The following is a 20,461-nucleotide window of genomic DNA, read 5'->3' on the forward strand; positions in this document are numbered from 1 at the left end:
CTTTTGCATAAGATCTCACAGTATACTTCACTATACGGACTATGGATCTTTATGAAGTAAAGCCCATACTTCTGATCTGAGTAAGGGTGCATGGTGATGACTAAAAGATTAAGAGATCATGTGTTGTCATTAAAACTCCGCTCCTTAGAATTTATATGGAGCTGATGAATATACATAATTTAATATTGCTAATAAGACGGTTGGTTCTCTGTACCTAAAAAGGGGAATATTAGGCTACTTTCACACATCCGGTTTGAGCAGTGCGGCTCAATCCGGCTGTGAAACCTATGCAACGGATGCGGCGAAAACACCGCATCCTTTGCATAAGTTTTTACATGCGGCCTGTCCGTTTTTTTCCGGTTGCGGCACGCTACTGAGCATGCGCAGTGGAAGAAACCAAGATGCGTTTTTTTCCGCATCGCGCCGCATCCGGCGTCCATAGGCATGCATTGAAAAATGCGCCGCAGCGGCCGGATGCGGCGCAATGCAGTTTTTTTGCTGGAGCAAAAAACGTGCCAGGGAACGTTCCGGCCGCGGCATCGGCTAAATCTGCCGCATGCGGCAAAAACCGGACCGAACGCAAGCCCAATGCGGCACAATACGGCACTAATGTAAGTCTATGCAAAAAAACCCGCAACCGGCGGCAAAAAAAAACGGTTGCGGTTTTTCTGCAGAGCGCTGTATTGTGCCGCAGAGCAAAAACCGGATGTGTGAAAGTAGCCTTAATCAGCCATATGGTGACTGAGAAATCTCTTATCTATTAAAACCTCCAGACATTTTTATACACATACGCATGAGGTGTTATGGAGTATCTCTAACTGTTTTGGTTTTTTTTGTATTTGTTTATTCTCGGTAGGTGATTTTACCAGATGCTCTGATGGACATGTGATCTCGTCAGATTTCAAAGATGATCATGGTCTCACTGAAGATGCATATGAAAAACAGGCAATTATCCCAGATTTACTATCAGAGCTTCATAGGGAACCTTTTCAACATGTCATATCTTCTGATTCACTTCAGACTGTTAAGCAAAACAAAAATAAGAGCAGGGATGTTGAACCTGATGGATCTCACAAAGGGGAGAATCCATTTGCATGTTTAAAATGTGGAAAATGTTTCAAAGATATATCAAATCTTGCTAACCATGAGAAAAGTCACAAAGTAGCTAGGAAATTTTCATGTTCAGAATGTGAGAAGTGTTTTATGAAGAAATCATATCTTGTTCGACATGAGAGAAGTCACACTACGGAGAAGCCGTTCTCATGCTCAGAATGCGGTTCATGTTTTGACTGTCTATCAAAACTTACTGAACACAAGAAAAGCCACACCGTAAAGAAGCCATTTTCTTGCTTAGAATGTGGGAAATGTTTTCCTCACAAATCACGTCTTGCTGAGCATCAAAAAACTCACAAAGGGGAGAAGCCATTTTCATGTTCAGAATGCGGTAAATGTTTTAAACATAAGTACACTCTTGTTAAACATCAGAACATTCACACAGGGGCAAAGCCATTCTTATGCACAGAATGTGGGCAATGTTTTGGCCAAAAGCCACATCTGAAATCACATCAGAAAACTCACACAGGAGAGAAGCCATATTCATGCTCAGAATGTGGAAAATGTTTTTCAAGCAAAAGAACTCTTGATTACCATAGAAAAACTCACACAGGGGAGAAGCCATTTTCATGTGCAGAATGTGGGAAATGTTTTGTATGGAAATCAAATCTTGTTAAGCATCAAAGAGTTCACACAGGAGAAAAGCCATTTGTATGTTCAGAATGTGGAAAATGTTTTCCAGATAAGTTGGCTCTTGTTATACATCAGAGAATTCACACAGGAGAGAAGCCATTCTTATGCACAGAGTGTGGTCAATGTTTTGTCCAAAAATCACATCTGAAAGTCCATCTGAAAACTCACACAGGAGTGAAGCCATATTCATGCTCAGTATGTGGGAAATGTTTTTCTATCAAAAGAAGTCTTGATTACCATAGAAAAACTCACACAGGGGAGAACTAATTTTCATGCACATAATGTGAGAAATGTTTTGTATGGAAATCAAATCTTGTTAAGCATCAAAGAGTTCACACAGGGAAAAAGCCAGTAGATGTAGGAGTGAGGCCATTCTGATGCTCAGAATTTTGTAAATGCTTTATCCATACTTGCCAACTTTCAAAGACAAAAAGGGACAGATTATGTGGTCTGCGTAGTAGACTGTCTTAGTGCCCACCTCAAATAGGTGTATATGACCAAAAATGATGCAAGACAGAGCACACTGTGATTTTGTCTGCATCGTTATAGCCAATTGCGTCATTGGCACAGGCCCAAATCACGATTTGTAGTGGGTTCTGATGTATGCCCCTACAGAGTCATTGACTGTAGGAGAAAACATTATGTGAACCCAGCCTAAGGTAAGAGATAATCAGTATGTCAATCAAACCGTCCCAATGGATCCAGGATAATTGGGAGTTATGTTTTTTGTTCATTTGAATTCATGGGGTTCAGTTAATTTTATAAAATTTGCCATTGACTTTTTGTTATAAATCATTTATGCTGCATAAAATTGTATTAGCCAGAGAAGGGTATCTTGACCTTGGCGCAGCTGGGCTGGCTTCTCCATATTGTCTTGCAGCTGTAAAATCACATGCTAGTCAATCAGAAGGGACTATCCTAGCTTCTATAAAAGGCGAATTAGAGAATGCAGTAGCCATTTTGTAGAGAACTTGGATAGGGCAAGTATGTCACAGATTAGCTATAGAAATTCGGAGAGAAACCAGTAGACAAAGTATACAGATAACGTGATAATATAAAGATTCAAAATATGTAAGAAGAGAGATCAGTAGGCTTGTAGTGACAGATCACAGACGTTACAGTGTTGTTGCTGCATTTCAACTACACATTATTTTTTGCATTCATAAAGGAGCAGGTCACCAATATTTTTGAATGAAAAGAAATACATTAAACTCACTACTAAGTATGTTTGTCACAAGCTGCTGCTTTTTACACAGCCATTTTATTTGTCAGATTTGTAGTACATAGTGTAGCTGCATGCTGTGTGAATTACATGCCGGCTTATTGTCACACGGAGATTTTCACAAACTTTGCCGACTGTCATGGTGGCGTCAGGTTCTGTTCAGATTACAGATTCTGACACTCCACCTGAGAAATTCTCTGGTGTCTCGAATCAGCTCAGAAAGACTCGGACGTCAACCTGCTGTGTGGTGAATCATAGGCATTCTAGCAAGAGTTAATCTTTGCCAGTCTGTTTTTTAATCTCCTTTGATCACATGTTGTGGGGAAGCCAATCACATCTGCTCCCCCTCCTATTTATGCTGGCTGAATCCTTACTCCTATGCCAGCTATAGTTTATCTTAGTTGGTCTGGTGAGCTGTGGTGTTCTAGACTATCTGATGGAAGTAGTGAATATTGCTTTGTACAGTTGTGGATTTTACACCTCTTGCTTTTTGTAGCTACCTTCCTGCTCTTGTTTTCCTCCTGGGTCTCTTATTGTCTAAGTGTGTGTGTGTGTGTGTGTGTGTGTGTGTGTCTCAGAGTTTTGGTTTTCCCTTGACTGTTTTTATCTGTGGTTAACAACACTCCTGCCCCGTTCTTCCCTGGTGGGGGGTGTAACAGATTAAGTCAGGAGCAGGGCCAGGAACGGGACTCGGCCATCTCCACTATTAGGAGTATCCCTGAGGTTAGGGATTGCATAGGGCCCCATAGCGTGAGGGACAGCCTAGGAGCTCTTATCCCTCATTATCCAACAGTCACATTGTGATACTTTACTGCTGAAGTACTGCCTTCTAATATTTCTCTTCGGACACAAAGCACAGCCTTTGTCCCCCTGCCTCATCTCTCTCTCACTTTCTTTGGATGTGTTCTGAATTGAGATGGAATCAGGGCTGGATTCACACAATTCTACATCCTAAAACAAAGCACATAAGTCTGCATGTAACTCAGAGACGATGGGCAACATAAATGTATTACTTTATTTAATGTACATAAATGTAAATTTAAAAAAAATGCATTTTATATAGATTTTTCAAAATAATACAGAAAAAGGTGAATATATTTGGTGGGGTTATTTTTTCTGCATTTATAAACCCCTGACGGTTCCACCCTAGGCTATGGCCCAAGTTGGCCTTATATAGGCAGCCCGACCCTGGATATGATCAACTTACAGGGTATGTTTTTGGAGTGTGGTAGGAAACCGGAGAACCCCGAGGAAACTCACACAAACACGGGAAGAACATACAAACTCCTTGGGGTCCTGGGTTCTAATCCTACCAAGGACAACATCTGCAAGGAGTTTGTATGTCCTCTCTGTGTTTGCGTGGGATTCCTCCAGGTACTCCAGTTTCCTTCCACTCCAACTCGGCCTCACATTCATCTCACAGTTGATCAGGTGAGGAGTCAGCTTAGGAGAAGAAAGATCAGGAAGTCAGCAGGACCGGATGGAATTGGCCCCAGACTGCTCAGAGATTGTGCGGACCAGCTTTGTCAGGTGGTCCTGCACATCTTTAACCTGAGCTTGAGTCTGAAGAGGGTTCCTGATCTGTGGAAGACGTCCTGTGTGGTTCCAGTGCCAAAGATCTCACACCCCAGGGAGCCTAACCACTATAGACCTGTGGCTCTGACTTCTCATCTGATGAAGACCATGGAGAGGCTTATCCTGTATCATTTCCGTCCTGTGGTGGGCCCAGTACTGGACCCCCTGCAGTTTGCCTACCAGCCGGGTATTGGGGTGGAGGATGCTGTTATCTATCTGTAGCATCGATGTCTCTCTCACCTAGAACAAGCAGGAAACACTGTGAGGGTCATGTTTTTTTTTTACTTCTCTAGTGCTTTCAATACCATCTACCCTGCTCTGCTGAGAGGGAAGCTGGAGGGAGCAGGAGTGGGCAATCAGTTGACGGCTTGGATAATCGATTACCTCACCAACAGACCACAGTATGTGAGGTTTCACAACTGTGTGTCTGATGTGGTGGTCCGCAGCACTGGGGCACCACAGGGCACTGTCCTCTCACCCTTTTTGTTTAGTGTTTAGTCTGTATACGTCGGACTTTAGGTACAACTCGGACCACTGCCATCTTCAGAAGTTCTCGGACAATACGGCAATGCTCTCCAAGTGAATACCAACAAGACGAAGGAGATGGTTATTGACCTTGGGAGGAAGTCACCCTATATAGTACCGGTGAACATCCAGGGAAAAGACATTGAGACAGTGGACTCTTACAAGTACCTGGGTGTCCACCTTAACAAAAAGATGGACTGGACTACGAATACAGATGCCCTGTATAAGAAGGGCCAGAGTCGACGCCACCTATTGAAAAGGCTAAGGTCCTTCGCTGTCTGTAGGACTCTGTCTACAACATTCTATGACACGGTGGTAGCATCTGCCTTTTTTTATGGAGTGGTCTGTTGGGGGGTTGGTTGTACTGAAAGGGACAGAAACAGGATCAACAAAATTGGTACGGAGGTCAAGCTCTGTGCTGGGTTGTCCTCTGTAGCTGTGGTGGGTGAGAGGAGGAAGTTATCAAAGTTGAAAATTATCATGAAAACCCCCCTCCAAACCCTCCTTCAGTCAGAGACTTATACATCCGCGCTGTAGGACAAAGCGTTTTCGTAGGTCCTTCATTCCAACTGCAGTTAGATTGTATAATAAATTGTGAAGTTATCTTTTAAATGGATAATTCAACTACATAGCCATTGTTAATATGTATTTTTATATATATATATATATATATATATATATATATATATATATATATATATATATATATATATAAAAATCACACACACAGTACAGACCAAACGTTTAGACACACCTTCTCAAAACTATGAATTAAAACATGTGGAATGAAATACTTAAAGTGTGAAACAACTGAAAATGTGTCTTATATTATAGGTTCTTCAAACTAGCCACCTTTTGCTTTAATTACTACTTTGCACACTCTTGGCATTCTCTTGATGAGCTTCAAGAGGTAGTCACTGGAAATGGTTTTCCAACAGTCTTGAAGGAGTTCCCAGAGATGCTTAGCACTTGTTGGCCCTTTTGCCTTCACTCTGCGGTCCAGCTCACCCCAAACCATCTTGATGGGGTGCTACGCCAGATGACCTGGTCTCCACGTTCACCAGACCTAAACCCAATCACTCTCCTTCTTAGTCAAATAGCCCTTACACAGCCTGGAAGTGTGTTTGGGGTCATTGTCCTGTTGAAAAATAAACGATGGTCCAAGTAAACGCAAATCGGATGGAATAGCACGCCACTGCAAGATGCTGGTTCTGTATACCTTCAATTTTGAATAAATCCCCAACAGTGTCACCAGCAAAGCACCCCTACACCATCACACCTCCTCCTCCTCTATGCTTCACGGTGGGAACCAGCCATGTAGAGTCCATCCATTCACCTTTTCTACAAAGACACGGTGGTTGGATCCAAAGATCTCAAATTTGGACTCATCAGACCAAAGCACAGATTTCCACTGGTCTAATGTCCATTCCTTGTGTTCTTTAGCCCAAACAAGTCTCTTCTGCTTGTTGCCTGTCCTTAGCAGTGGTTTCCTAGCAGCTATTTTACCATGAAGTCTCCTATTAACAGTTGTTCTAGAGATCAGAAGGTGTGTCCAAACTTTTGGTCTGTACTGTATACCGTATTTTTCGGACTATGAGATGCACCCTGGTTTTAGAGAAGGAAAATAGGAAAATAAAACTTTAAGCAAAAAATGTGGTCATGACACACTGTTATGGAGTGAGGATCTGCTGCTGACACTGTTATGGGGGTAATGTCCCTAAATTCTTTACTAAGGTACCCCATCCTGGTAATAATCCTCCTGCCTTGTGTGTGTGTATGCATGTGTATATATATATATATATATATATATATACATAAATATATGTCCCTAATCCTGGTATAACACCATCTTGCTGTATACCCCCATCCTGGTATGTGCTCCCATCCTGCTATATACCCCCATCCTGCTATATACGCCTTCATCCTGCTATATACGCCTTCATCCTGCTATATACGCCATCATCCTGCTCATATACCCCCATCATCCTGCTCATATACCCCCATCGTGCTATATGTCCGGCATCCTGTGGCACACAAAAATAAATAAATAAATGTTTATACTGTACTCACCTTTCCTAACGCAGCATGGCTCCTCCTCCTGTCTGTGCCGGCAGCGCTGTGTGGAGCCGGCCACGATCCCTGCAGCATTGCAATGTCCTCCTGTCTGCCGGCTCCGGCTGCGTGTGGACACGTGCGCACAGCGATGACGTCATCGCTGTGAGCGCCGCTAGTCTCCACACAACCTGAGCCGGCAGACAGGAGGACATCGCGGTGCTGCAGGGGAACGGTGAGTACAGTATACTGATTCACTGTACTCCGCGCTGATGATGATGCACGGGGGGCAGTGAATACAGTCGCACATGATCACTCCAGGCTCTAGTTGCCAGGGGTGATCATGCGGCCGGCTGTTTACTATGCGCGCACCCCCCGCCCATCATCCCACCCACCTGTCAGCTTCAGCACTGAGAGATGATGGGCGGGAGGATGGGCATGCATATGTAATGAGCGGGCCCACGTGGTCACGGCAGGCGCTGCTGCAGCCTGCTCGTGCCCCGATGACGCGCTCCACCGCAGCACCCTCATTCCCCTCAACCACATTCAGACCATAAGACGCACTATATTTGGGGGAAAAAAAGTGTGTCTTATGGTCCGAAAAATACGGTATATATATATTACTTATCTTTTTAATTCTATTTTTACCTTTTCCTGTATTGAGCTGCAGTAATGTGCAAATTTCCTCACTGTGGGATCAATAAAGTTTTTTCTTATCTTATCTTAAAACATACTGATAAGAAATTTAGATTATGAGCCCCAATGGGGACAGTGTTGCCAATGTATGTAAAGCGCTGTGGAATTAATAAATATTATTATCATTATGAGATGTGTTTATTGATCTTATACAAATATGCTGTTCTGCTAATATAACATTGGTGCTCTTGATACTGTTATGGTAAAATACAATTGTGGAATAAAAGATATAAAATTGGCATTGGGGATGTTGTAATTGAAATGCTGAAAATAATTGATCCATGTCTTTTTGCAATAAGCTTACCTACCATCCAGGGCTGTGGAGTCACAGTAGTGTCCATTTTGCTGGAGTCGTTATAAAATTGACTGACTCCGACTCCTAAAATATACAATAAATTGAGTACAGTAGTTCAATGCAGTATGTGATGAATATTTTTTCATAAGAATTTGGGAAAGTTATGAAATGTCCTATAAATATTTGTCCTATTCCTGATCTGAGGCTTTTAGTTGAGATGGATCTGTGCTGCACTTCAGCTACATGATATAAGTAGTGAAGCTCCTCCTCTACAGATATGGGTAAAAACAAAGAATGCCTGCAATCATCTCAGAACTGCTAGAGACTCTAGAGCAGGGGTGGGGAACCTTTTTTCAGCCGTGGGCCATTTAGAAATTTCTACCAACCTTCGGGGGCCGCACAAAATTATCAATGTGAAAATGACCCTGCTATATTTGGTCAAACAATTAATTAACTTACCCTTACTGTGGGGGCCGGAGCTGCTTCTGTTTGGTGCGGCTGTGATGTTTGGTGATACTAATCATGTTTCTTCTCACACCTGCTTTTTCATTTTTGTCTGGGTCTGGAGCGCAGTCAACTCTTTGTGATAAGATTGGTAAATCATATACATCACATAACAGACGCTGTATATACATCACAGGAGACACTGGAGGCACATATAACACATAGGAGACACTGGGACTGCTGTATATACATCACAGGAGACACTGGGGGCACATATATCACATAGGAGACACTGGGACTGCTGTTTATACATCACAGGAGACAATGGGGGCACATACATCACACAAGGGGCTGGGGACATGTATATGCCCCCAGCCCCTCCTGTGATGTATTTGCCCCCAGTCCCTCCTGTGATGTATAAGTCACAGGAGACGCTGAGGACATGCACATCACAAAAAGGGCTGGGGCGCAGGCACCACACAAGAGGGGCTGGGGCGCAGGCACCACACAAGAGGGGCTGGGGCGCAGGAACCACACAAGAGGGGCTGGGGCTCAGGCACCACTGGGGGGGCACAGATATCACTTGCGGAGCCCTGACATCAGTGGGGGGGAGGAGGGACACACAAACCTGGGGTGATACACAGCACTGGGGGGCACACAGCACTGAGGGAAGGGGGGCCACAAAGCACTGGACAGGGCACACAGCAGCAGAGGGCGGGCGCTGGACACAGTAGCACCGGAGAGCAGGCACCTGACACGCAGCTCCGAGGGCTGGGGGTCGGGCACGCAGCTCCGAGGGGCGGGCACGCAGCTCCGAGGGCTGGGGGGGCGGGCGCACAGCTATGAGGGCAGAGGGCGAGCAACGCAGAGCACTAAACCCGCCCATAAGGTAAGTCCTTTCTCACTGGCACTGGCCAGTGGGAGAACGCATTGGTAAGCACAGCCGCACATGTGCGGATTTAAAGGGCCTGCGGCCCACAAGATGGCGGTGGCGGCTCGAGCACTGCCGCCCCGGGAATCTGCCCGGGGGCCGCATAAAAGAGCATGGCGGGCCGTATACGGCCCATGGGCCGGAGGTTCCCCACTCCTGCTCTAGAGTGAACAGGAAAGTAGGATTAAGGCAAGTATTTCTTAAACTGGAGTCAACCACAATTGCGAGTGACTCGCATCGCATCACCAGGCACAGCCTGAAGCTCTCCGGACACGAGCGCCTTGGCTGCATAGAAATACATGCAGCCGATCGGCTACTGTCAGGAAAGTGCGGCTGTGCCGGGTGATGCAATGAGAGTCTCGCAAGTGTGATAGGAAAGTAGGTTTAAGGTAAGTACTTCTTAAAGCAAGTCCAAACTTTCAAATGGGGGGGGGGGGGGAGGTGGCTTGGCCATGGAGCTGTGAAGACGTGTTTTTCCTCGGCTGCCCCAGTTATAAGCCGACTATATTCAAAATTTACAGCCCCTAGCACCGGATTATGAGCGCCAGCAGAAGGAAGAAGAATAAGAAGCAGCTTACCTTGGACACTCTTCGGTGGCCCTGCTTCCAGGCCTGTAAAGAAGACTGCCGCCGACTCCTCCAGCTATGTGGGGGCGGTGGCGCGAGATGAAGCGGCTGCTGACATCCCGAGGGAGCGGGCCTCTCTTCTCACCCACACTGATCTACCCGCAGAGCGGGGCCCGGGAGTCATCACAAGGGGATCCATTAGACTGGGGCTGCTCCAGGAACAGGTGGGAGATGCTCACCCGGAATTATATCTCCTGCCTCTGATCTGCCTGCCGGGTATCTCGCAGGGGAAAGCCCCAACCTCCATCATGGCGGGGGTGAAGCGACGAGGCTCTTCTCCCAACAATCATTACAGCCTCCGGGCCACATAGCTCACCCCCGGGACTCCAGGCTGAGCCCTTCCCCCAAACACTATCTGGGGGCCCCTCTGGCCATAGGGCTAGCCCCTTAAGTTTGCCCTGTGCCTCATATGAGACCCCTGCATCAGGACAGCTCTTTGGGGACACGCTAAACAAAACCAGGGGGATAAGGGGTCTGTCCTAAAGTTTTTTTTAAACTGCCCCCTCTAATTCCCACACTAACCTGATCAATTCCACTTACTTTAAGGAGACTGGAATCCGAATTGTGATAATGAAAAAAGTGTTTGGCTATCGTTTTCAATTGGGTAAGATCTTCTGCTGTTTTGCCTTTTTCTATATCCCTTATATGCTCTCTTGTTCGAATTCGTAATTCTCTCGAGGTTAAACCAATGTAAATTTTTTGGCAAGGGCATTCTGCCAAGTAAATTACTCCTTTAGATGAGCAGTTAATGAAATGTCTAATCTGAAACATTTTAGAATAATCAGCATTAGGAAAATCCCTAGCGTTTATCATATTGGGACAAGCTTCACAATGGCCGCAAGGATAAAATCCTTTTGTTGTCATCCAATTATCTTTTTTCTTATTTCTGTCCAGATCAAAATGGCTATGCACCAAAATATCTCGTAATTTTGTTGATCTCCGCGCAGTAATTAGTGGATGGGGGACAGACATTTATTAAGCACTGGGTCACTAAAGGAGTATGGGCCAGTGTTTTCTAATGATTGAATTTAAATCCTTCCATTGTTTGTTAAAATCCACTATCAATCTTACTTCGTCGGATTTTTGGGTTTTGGGATTATGCTTATATAAAAGGTCATTCCTATTAGGGTTTTTTTTGCCTTAAAATAGGCCTCATTGATACATTTTTGCCATAACCTCTCTCTTCAAATCTTTGTGACAATGACTGAGAATGGCGGTAAAAAAAAATTGGTCATCCGAGCAAATACTTCTAGCCCGTAAAAATTGGCCTGTTGGAATGCCCTTTATGGCGGCTGGGGGATGTGAATAATCAGCTTTTAAAAAGAAATTGGTGGCAGTGGGTTTTCGAAAAATCTCAGTGGAAATATCCCCATTATCCATGACTGAAATACAGATGTCTAAAATTCGATTTTTTTTACCAAAATTATAGGTAAGTTTCATATTAATCAAGTTGTTATTCAAATTCTGCATAAATTCCTTCAAATCAGAAACCGTACCCTTCCAGACAAACAGTACGTCGTCGATATACCTTATCCATTGGTGGACGTGCTCGACACCTTGAATGGGTTCACTGACAAAAATTTCCCTTTCCCAGGCCCCTAAAAATAAATTTGCATATGTAGATGCACATGCAGCACCCATTGCGGTCCCTTGTTTTTGTAAAAAAACATATTTATGAAAATAAAAACAATTGTGTATCAGAATGAATTCTAAAAGTGAAATAATCCTGACATACCCAAATCCATGTTGCTATTTCTTAAAAACCAGGCAATTGCTTTAAGGCCGTCATGATGTCTTATAGAGGTGTATAAGGCCTCAATATCGGCCGTCACCAATATCATATTTTCGGTTAGGTTTAATTGGTCCAATCTTTGTAATGCCATAGTGGTGTCTTTTAAATAGGAAGGTAAAGTAGCAACAATGGGTTTGACAAAATAATCAATTGTTTGACAAAAGTTTTAAAACAAAAGTTTTTAAAATATTCTAATTTAAAATAAATCCTACCAAGTTTGTATTAAGAATATAATTAATTACTTATTATTATTTTTCTGTTTATAATTATTGTTTATAAAACAATATGATCGGCAGTGCTGAATGGGTGTAGATGGGGACTGGTTATGGGTGTGACTAGTTGTGAAATGGGTGTGGTTAGGAGCGTGGCCTAAAATTGCTGCAGCGCGCTACGCACGCCATAAAGTTTGTCCCTTTTTCCCTTCTTTGAAAGTTGGGAAAAATGTGATATGTGTGACTGCCAGGCACGAGTGCAATCGCGTTCCACCCGCGCCTATTAAACCCTGCCAAAATCTAACAGCGAGACGTATCAGCGCACCGTTATTAACATAAGTTACCCACCCCCATCGAAAGTCACGTAACATGATCACGTGACTTCTGGTGGTTGTCATGGTAGCACAGGGTCATGTGATGACTCCTGTAGCTATCATGAGTCACTTTCTCTCACTGCCGGCAGAGGGCAGTGTGTGTGTAAAACCACTATTCTCCAGATCTCAGCTGTGTAGCTGTGATCTGGAGAAATGAAGAGCGATCAGACTGCTGTTCATTATAGTCCCCTAGGGGACCTAGTTAAAAAAAAAAAATAGTTGAAAAAAGTTTTAAAAAATTGTAAAAAAATAAAAAACCTAACAGTTAAAATCACCCCCCATTTGGCCCATTGAAAATTAAAGAGTTAAAAAAAAAAATAAAAAAAATATATATTTGTAGCTGCAAATTTTGTGCAAGATGCAATAACAGACAATCAAAACGTAGCAATTGCGCAGAAATAGTACCATTAAAAACGTCAGCTGGAGACGCAAAAAATAAGCCATCACTGAGCCATAGATACCGAAAAATGAGATTGCTATGGTTTGCGGAAAATGACACTAAAAGTGTGCCACTTTTTTGGACAAACTTGTGAATTTTTTTAACCCCTTAGATAAAAGTAAACCTATACATGTTTGGTGTCTACAAACTTGTAAACTTGTACCGACCTGAGACATCACACCAACACATCAGTTTTATCATATAGTAAACATGGTGGATAAAATATCCCAAAAACTATTGTGCAATCGCACTTTTTTTGCAGTTTTTCCGCACTTTACATTTTTTTGCTATTTTCCAGTACACTATATGGTAAAGCACATGGTTGTATTTAAAAGTACAGCTCGTCCCGCAAAAAACAAGCCCTTATTTGGCAAGATTGACAGAAAAATAAAAAAGTTACAGCTCTCGGAAGAAGGGGAGCAGAAAAAAACAAAATGGAAAATCACCCGGGGGTGAAGGGGTTAAGTGTGCGGCAGTGCGATGGCTAGCGCAAAGTGCGACCGACACATTGCGCTTGTTAGCATGCAGGGGGTCTGGTCCCATCATTCGCATTACAATTGAATATTTACAAGTTTTTTTGTTCTAAAATTGTATTCCAATAAATATATTTTATGTTCCATCTAAACAGCTTGATTATTGCATCATAATATTGAATAAAAGCCTGATGTTACCATTTTACTACAGTAAATGAATCACAAAAATGAGACATGTATGAGGTAGTCGGAGTTGTGGAGTCAGAATCAGGGAAATTGAGGAGTCGGAGGTTCGGCTTACCAACTCCACAGCCCTGCTACCAACTCAATGACTACTACTGTGATGTGGCAAGTAATTTTTTTATATACACCTATTGCCTGATTTGTGTTTAGTCACATTGATTTTTTTTTTTAGAAACAAATATCTAAGATATCTGAATTAACGAAGCATCCATCTAAGTTTTTATCTTCTTAATATATTGCACTCAGCATATTTTATAGCACTGTGTACTTACAATCCCTCATTTTGCATTGTCACTCAATTAATTCTTCCATATTCCATTAAGTCTATGATATTACATGAAAAAAGCTGGGTATCTTCTCTGTTTCAGGAAAGTGGTGATAATTATAGTGAGGTCGATATATATTCATCTGTTGTCTAATTGGCTTAATCTAGTTAACACATATATTCTCTTTTAGAAAGTGCTTTATTTGTCCATGAAATGTCTAAATCAATTTAAGAGGGTCTGGTCACTTTGGCTGGAGTCTGAGGCTACAATTGCTGTTCAGACATCCCACTAGATTATTAGTTAATTGGGTTTGCTTCAGGCTTCAAACACACATCCGTGAAACACGTGTGTGTTTGGACCGTTTCCATGTATACCGGAGACACGGACAAACGTGCACCAATGTTATGCTATGTTTGAGGTCACACGTGCGTTATTCCATACGGTCCGTGTGTCCGTGATACGTATGTGTATCCGTTTTGCACGGAAGCATGTCCGTTTTCTGCACGGAACACACACACACGGACCCAATGGAAGTCTATGGGTCCGTGAGCACACGTACATGTCTTCGTATACTCCGTGTACGTTTTGTGCTTTTTTTCTAGCGATGTCGGTCACTTTTTCTTTTTCTGTGTATGTCGGTCAATCTCCCTCAGGCCGACGGTCGGTCTCTCTGTCTTGTCTGTCCCTCTCTCAGTCTGTTGGTCAGTCTCCCCCCTCTCTCATACTCACCGTTCCCCGATTACCGGCGCGGCGCTGCACAGCTGTTAGAAAAACTTCGGCGGCTTTTACTATTTTGAAAAAGCCGGCCGCTCATTAATCAATCTCGTATTCCCTGCTTTCCCCGCCCACCGGCGCCTATGATTGGTTGCAGTGAGACACGCCCCCACGCTGAGTGACAGCTGTCTCACTGCAACCAATCAGCCGCCGCTGGGCGTGTCAATATCGAGCAGTAAAATAAATAATTTAATAAAAACGACGTGCGGTTCCCCTCATTTTGATACCAGCCAGGGAAAATTCAAACGGCTGAAGGCTGGTATTCTAAGGATGGGGAGCCCCACATTATGGGGAGCCCCACATTATGGGGAGCCCCCCAGCCTAACAATATCAGCCAGCAGCCGCCCAGAATAGCCGCATCCATTAGATGCGACAGTTCTGGCATCCTACCCGACTCTTCCCGATTTGTCCTGGTGCGTTGGCAATTGGGGTAATAAGGAATTAATGGCAGCAGCCCATAGCTGCCACTAAGTCCAAGATTAATCATGTTAGGCGTATCCCCGAGATACCTTCCATGACTAATCTGTAAGTTACAGTAAATAAACACATACACCCGAAGAAATCCTTTATTTGGAATAATAAACACTAACAAATACCCTCGTTCACCACTTTATTAATCCCGAAAAAGCCATCCATGTCAGACTTAATCCACGGAGGTCCCGCGTCGCTTCCAGCTCTGCAACATGAAGGTGACAAGAGCTGCAGAAGAACACCGCCGCTCTTGTCAGCTCCACACAACAACTGAGGTGAGAAGCGCGATCAGCGATGATGTCACTCAGGTTACTCGCGGCCACCACTGGATCCTCCAACTGTGACTGCAAGTCGCCCGAGTGACAGCGATGAAGTCACAGGTGAGTTGCGGTCACAGGTGGAGGATTCAGCTACCCGCGGGTAACCTGAGTGACGGCAGCGCTAATCGCGCTGCTCACTTCAGTCACTCAGGGGAGTCCTTCACGGGTGACTGCTAATCAGTACTCGACACAGAGCCGCGGTATGACAATGAAGTCGGGTGAAGTTCACCCGAGTTCATTCTCATCGCGCGTCGCTGTCTGCTGTCAGCCAATATGTATCAACGTCATTGTGCATCACACACGGAACATTTCACACGGGCAACACACGGACATGTTACTTACGTATCTCACGCACACACGGACATTCAACACGCACACACAGCTAGCATACGCAATTCACATGGATGCCACAGATACGATAAAACCGGACTTATAAATGGAAAACTGATACGAAAAATGGAACGGAACACACGTGCGTGTTTTTCACGGATGTGTGTTTGAGGCCTCAGTCAGTATCCACTTCTCTTGTGATTGGAAGTGGACGAATGAGTGAATGAGTGCGTGTGAGGCCCCTTTCAGACGTCCATGTTTAAACATGTAAGCCACACGTACCGGTATGGTCATACGTGTGACTTGTACCGGTAAAAAATGCATGATACAGAAATTAATGTTTTTTTTAATGTGTAAAAGATGTGCAAAGCCTAAAAAAATATGGATAGATAAAATAGATTTTATATATATATTATATAGATAGATAGATAGTAGATGATAGAACAGATAAAATAGAGAGATATAAAGAAAGAACATATAAAATACAAAGAAGCAACAGATAAAATAGCAAAGCTAGCTATCTATCTGTTTTTAGCATTTTTATTTTTTAATTATAAAAAACAAAAATGACGTGGGGTCCCCCCCAATTTTTATATCACAGGAACAACAGCAGCTGCAAGTGGCAAATGTCTGTACTGGTTATGAAAAATAGAGGGGATCCCACGCTTATTTTTAAAATTTTTAGATTTAAAAAATAAATAAATAAAAAAATGACGAGGTGTCCCCTCCATTTTACTAAAACCAATCAAGGTACTGCAGACAAATGGGGGATGATATAATTAGTAGCATAGCAAGGGCCATGGTTATTTGGCCCTTTCTAGCCTAATAGCAGCCTGCAGCTGCCCCAGAAGTGGCGCAACCATTGAATGTGCCAATGCTGGTGCTGGACCCAGCTCTTCCTGTTGACCTGGTCCGGTGGCAAGTGGGGTAATATTTGTGGATTGATGCCAGCTCCAGCTTGCATAAAGCCCTGGTATTAGTAATGGGTTGCATCTAGCAAACACCCCCATTACTAACCCAGTAGTTGAAAGGAGAATAAAAAAGTTTATTCAAACAAAAAACCCCTGACTCCAGCCCTCGTTCACTAATTTATTAGTTTTTAAAAAACAAACAAACAAAAGGTCTGCCATAATCCATTGTGAGGTCCCACGACGTTCCTCAAAAGCGAACCTGAAAAGACCTAAAAAGAGAGAATTATTCAATAAAGACAAGATACACACTCTTTTCCAATGTATTTCCCTGTCAAAGCTCTAGTCCTGGTCCGCTGTAATCCAATTAGGTGGGGTCCACATCGATCTCATACTGCGGCTCATTCAATGGAGAAACGAACATTCCCCATTGAATGTGAGAGCAGCCCCTGCAGGCACACACACACTGCTGTGTGTGCTTCCCTGCAGGGACTTGGACCTCATAAGGTCAGCCCAGGTCACCACAGAGGCACCCTCAGCAGTGTATGTGCGGGCGCGTAAAAGGGATCTATAGAAAAAGTATTTCTAAAGATCTTATATCTTATGCTAATGAGCGCAGTGACTAGTCACAAGGGCGTTACTTCCTCTGGCTAGTCGGCTCACATAGCATGTTAGTACACCCACATGTGAGCCGACTAGCCAATCAAAGCAACACCCTTGGGACTAGTCCCCGCACGTGCGGGATCTCAAGGAGCAACGGGACGTCGCTCATGTAAATCCATGGTATCACGCCCACAGAGGCGTGATTCTGCGGAAAACATGCAAACGTCCACAGGGCGATGCAATGCCCAAGGGGCTAGAGCCCCTGCTTATTTACATAGGGTACACATAAATTACACAAACAATTAAACTCCTCACATGATGAGGCTGAAGATACGGCAGCAGTAACACTGGCAGGATTCAAGTCCTCTTGCTCTTGGCAGTCCTCTAGCCCACTTATCCTAACTGCTACCTCTGTCGAAGCTTCTTTTCCTTTAGTAATCTGTTGATCATCCAGCAATATATGACTTGGGTCCACTTCCACAGCTGCCAGAGGAATTTTATTTTCTAATAGCAGTGTCTCTCTTTGTTTCATTGAAGCAACAATGCCATCTGCGATTAAACCTCCTCTTTGGGACAGGCAAAACAGCAAGTTCTTCCACTTCTTTATGAAAAAGGCAGAGTTAATCCTCAGTTTGTATTTTTTTTAGTCACTGTAAATGGGTCATAAAGCAATTCCTTGAATTCAAGCACCTGTGTGACTGACTATGGTGAACCCAGGGAAGAATATGCTGGCCTTAAGGCTGGGGCTTCTATGCTCAACTTAACACCCAGAGGTACCCTTAAAAGGTAGGGAGGTCTAGGCCTCCAACGTAGGCCCTATCTCCTGTTCTTGTCCCTGATGACAAACACCCCCACAATCCACCATGTGGGGGAAAATGGGCAACAGAAATGAACACCCCACCAACAATTCTGGATATACAGAGGTAACAACAACCAAAACTACACGTACAAACGGCAACCACACACAAAGAAACCATTAAGTGTGCACAGGGGAGACAACATAGAAAGAAGTGGAGTAAATAAACTACTGGGTAACATCCAAACCAAAACAGCCACACCTGAGAATGCTGCAGCAAACTCCAATGCTGCAGCCAACAGAACAACAGAGAGATCAACAAGCTCCTTCCTCATCCTGGCCACGTTTCCAAATGGAAAATAACCGGCACCCTCTGGTGGATGTTGAGGGTATTTATTGGAGCAGGGCGTGCTCCCAACCAGAATCACCTGGCCAGGAGCTGCTGGAAGGAAAGCTGGAATTAACCCTCTTCTCCCCAAAGGAAAGGGAATTTCATTTAATTGACAGTCCCACAAAACAAAGTGAGACTCTGACCCATAACATGTCACCACCATCTGCCACAGATGCAAGTTCATGACACTGTGTCCATTGACCTTCATTTAGTACTACTTGAGGGTTGGCTATGTCTACAAGAAAGGGTTTCAGCTCAAGCAATTGCTCAATCATTAAATAAGTGCTGCAACAACTAAGTGGCTTGATCGACAATTGCCCCTTTTTCCAGCACGTCTCTTCACGAAGGAATTAATTTTAGGGCTTCTGGCAATAGCCAATTTCCTCACTTTGCCAATCAGAGTTCCATTCCAGCATGTCCCTCTTGCAGACTCTCTTATTGCCGGCTGCAGCGTGTGCACAACACTGCACATGAGACAGATGTGAAGCAGTTTCAACAAGATCATCTAATTCTAAAGGATAATTTTGCTGTTTATTGAAAGTTTAGACTTGCTTTAAGAAGTACCTTACCTAAAACTTACCTTAAAACCTACTTTCCTGTTCACTCTGGATTCTCAACTAAAAGCCCAGATCCTCAGATACAGTACATTTCCTAAATTTCCCAAATTCTTATGAAAAAATATTCATCACATACTGCATTGAACCGCCGGACCCAATTTATTATATATTTTAGGAGTCGGAGTCAGTCAATTTTATACAGACTCCACCAAAATGGACACTAATGCGATTCCACAGCCCTGGATGGTAGGTAACCTTATTGCAAAAAAACATGGATCCAGTATTTTCAGCATTTCAATTACAACATCCCCAATGCCAATTTTATATCTTTTATTCCTCAATTATATTTCACCATAACAGTATCAAGAGCACCAATGTTATAATAGCAGAACAGATTATTTTTTAAGTAAGATCAATAAACACATCTCATAATGATAATTTATTAATTCCACAGCGCTTTACATACATTGGCAACACTGTCCCCATTGGGGCTCACAATCTAAATTCCTTATCGGTATGTTTTTGGAGTGTGGGAGTAAACTGGAGAACCTGGAGGAAACCCACGCAAACACAGGGCGGACATACAAACTCCTTGCAGACGTTGTCCTTGGTAGGATTAGAACCCAGGACCTTAAGGGGTTTGTATGTTCTTCCCGTGTTTGTGTGAGTTTCCTCCGAATTCTCCGGTTTCCTCCCACACTCCAAAAACATACCCAGTTAGTTGATCATATCCGGGGTCGGACTGCCTATAAGGCCAACTTGGGCCATAAACCAACCGACCTGTCAACGAATTTATACAAATGGATATCTTTCAAAATAACACCACAAAACCTACATAAGAAAGAACTCTATCACAATTAAATGTCAAAAATTACTTTCTTTATTGCATAAAATAATTTAAAAAATGTAAGCAGAGAAGAGTACAGAAAAAAGCCTAAAAGGATAATGACAGAGAAATAAATTATCAATTCATAAACACACTATACAAAATTGTCAAACCGTTATCTGTACATATGTCAACACAATTAATGGTACTATAGCACCCAAAAAAATGAAAAATCCATCAAAAGAATAAATCCATACAGATTAGCATACAATCACGGTACACTTAAATAGTTATATATACATACAAAATATATACATATATAAATACATATATACATACAAAAATATTATTTTATTATTTGAATCAATTTCGATTTAGAACATAGTGTGGGCAACAAAAAAACAACAAGCTAACCAAAAACTGTAGTATGTACTTTGTAATGTGCACATTTTGCTACTAGATGTCAATAAAACAAGTTCTTCAATCAATGCATCTGCGTATGGTAACAAATTCAGATATTTGATTTCTTGTTGTCACTGAAATATATTTAAATATCAAATCACTTAATAATAAC

General features: G+C 43.1%; 1 protein-coding gene across 1 annotated transcript in view; it reads left to right on the forward strand.

Moving 5' to 3' along the window:
* Positions 1–5,700, forward strand: part of LOC142312103 (uncharacterized) — a 45,323-nt gene extending 39,623 nt beyond the window's left edge. Inside the window, exon 7 of the mRNA XM_075350984.1 lies at positions 857–5,700. Within this exon, the coding sequence (XP_075207099.1) occupies positions 857–2,013 (1,157 nt within the window). The 3' untranslated portion in view covers positions 2,014–5,700. The remainder of the gene's footprint in view (positions 1–856) is intronic.
* The last annotated feature ends 14,761 nt before the right edge of the window (positions 5,701–20,461 follow it).

The sequence above is a fragment of the Anomaloglossus baeobatrachus genome, chromosome 5, assembly GCF_048569485.1.
Source record: "Anomaloglossus baeobatrachus isolate aAnoBae1 chromosome 5, aAnoBae1.hap1, whole genome shotgun sequence".
Classification (NCBI taxonomy): domain Eukaryota; kingdom Metazoa; phylum Chordata; class Amphibia; order Anura; family Aromobatidae; genus Anomaloglossus; species Anomaloglossus baeobatrachus.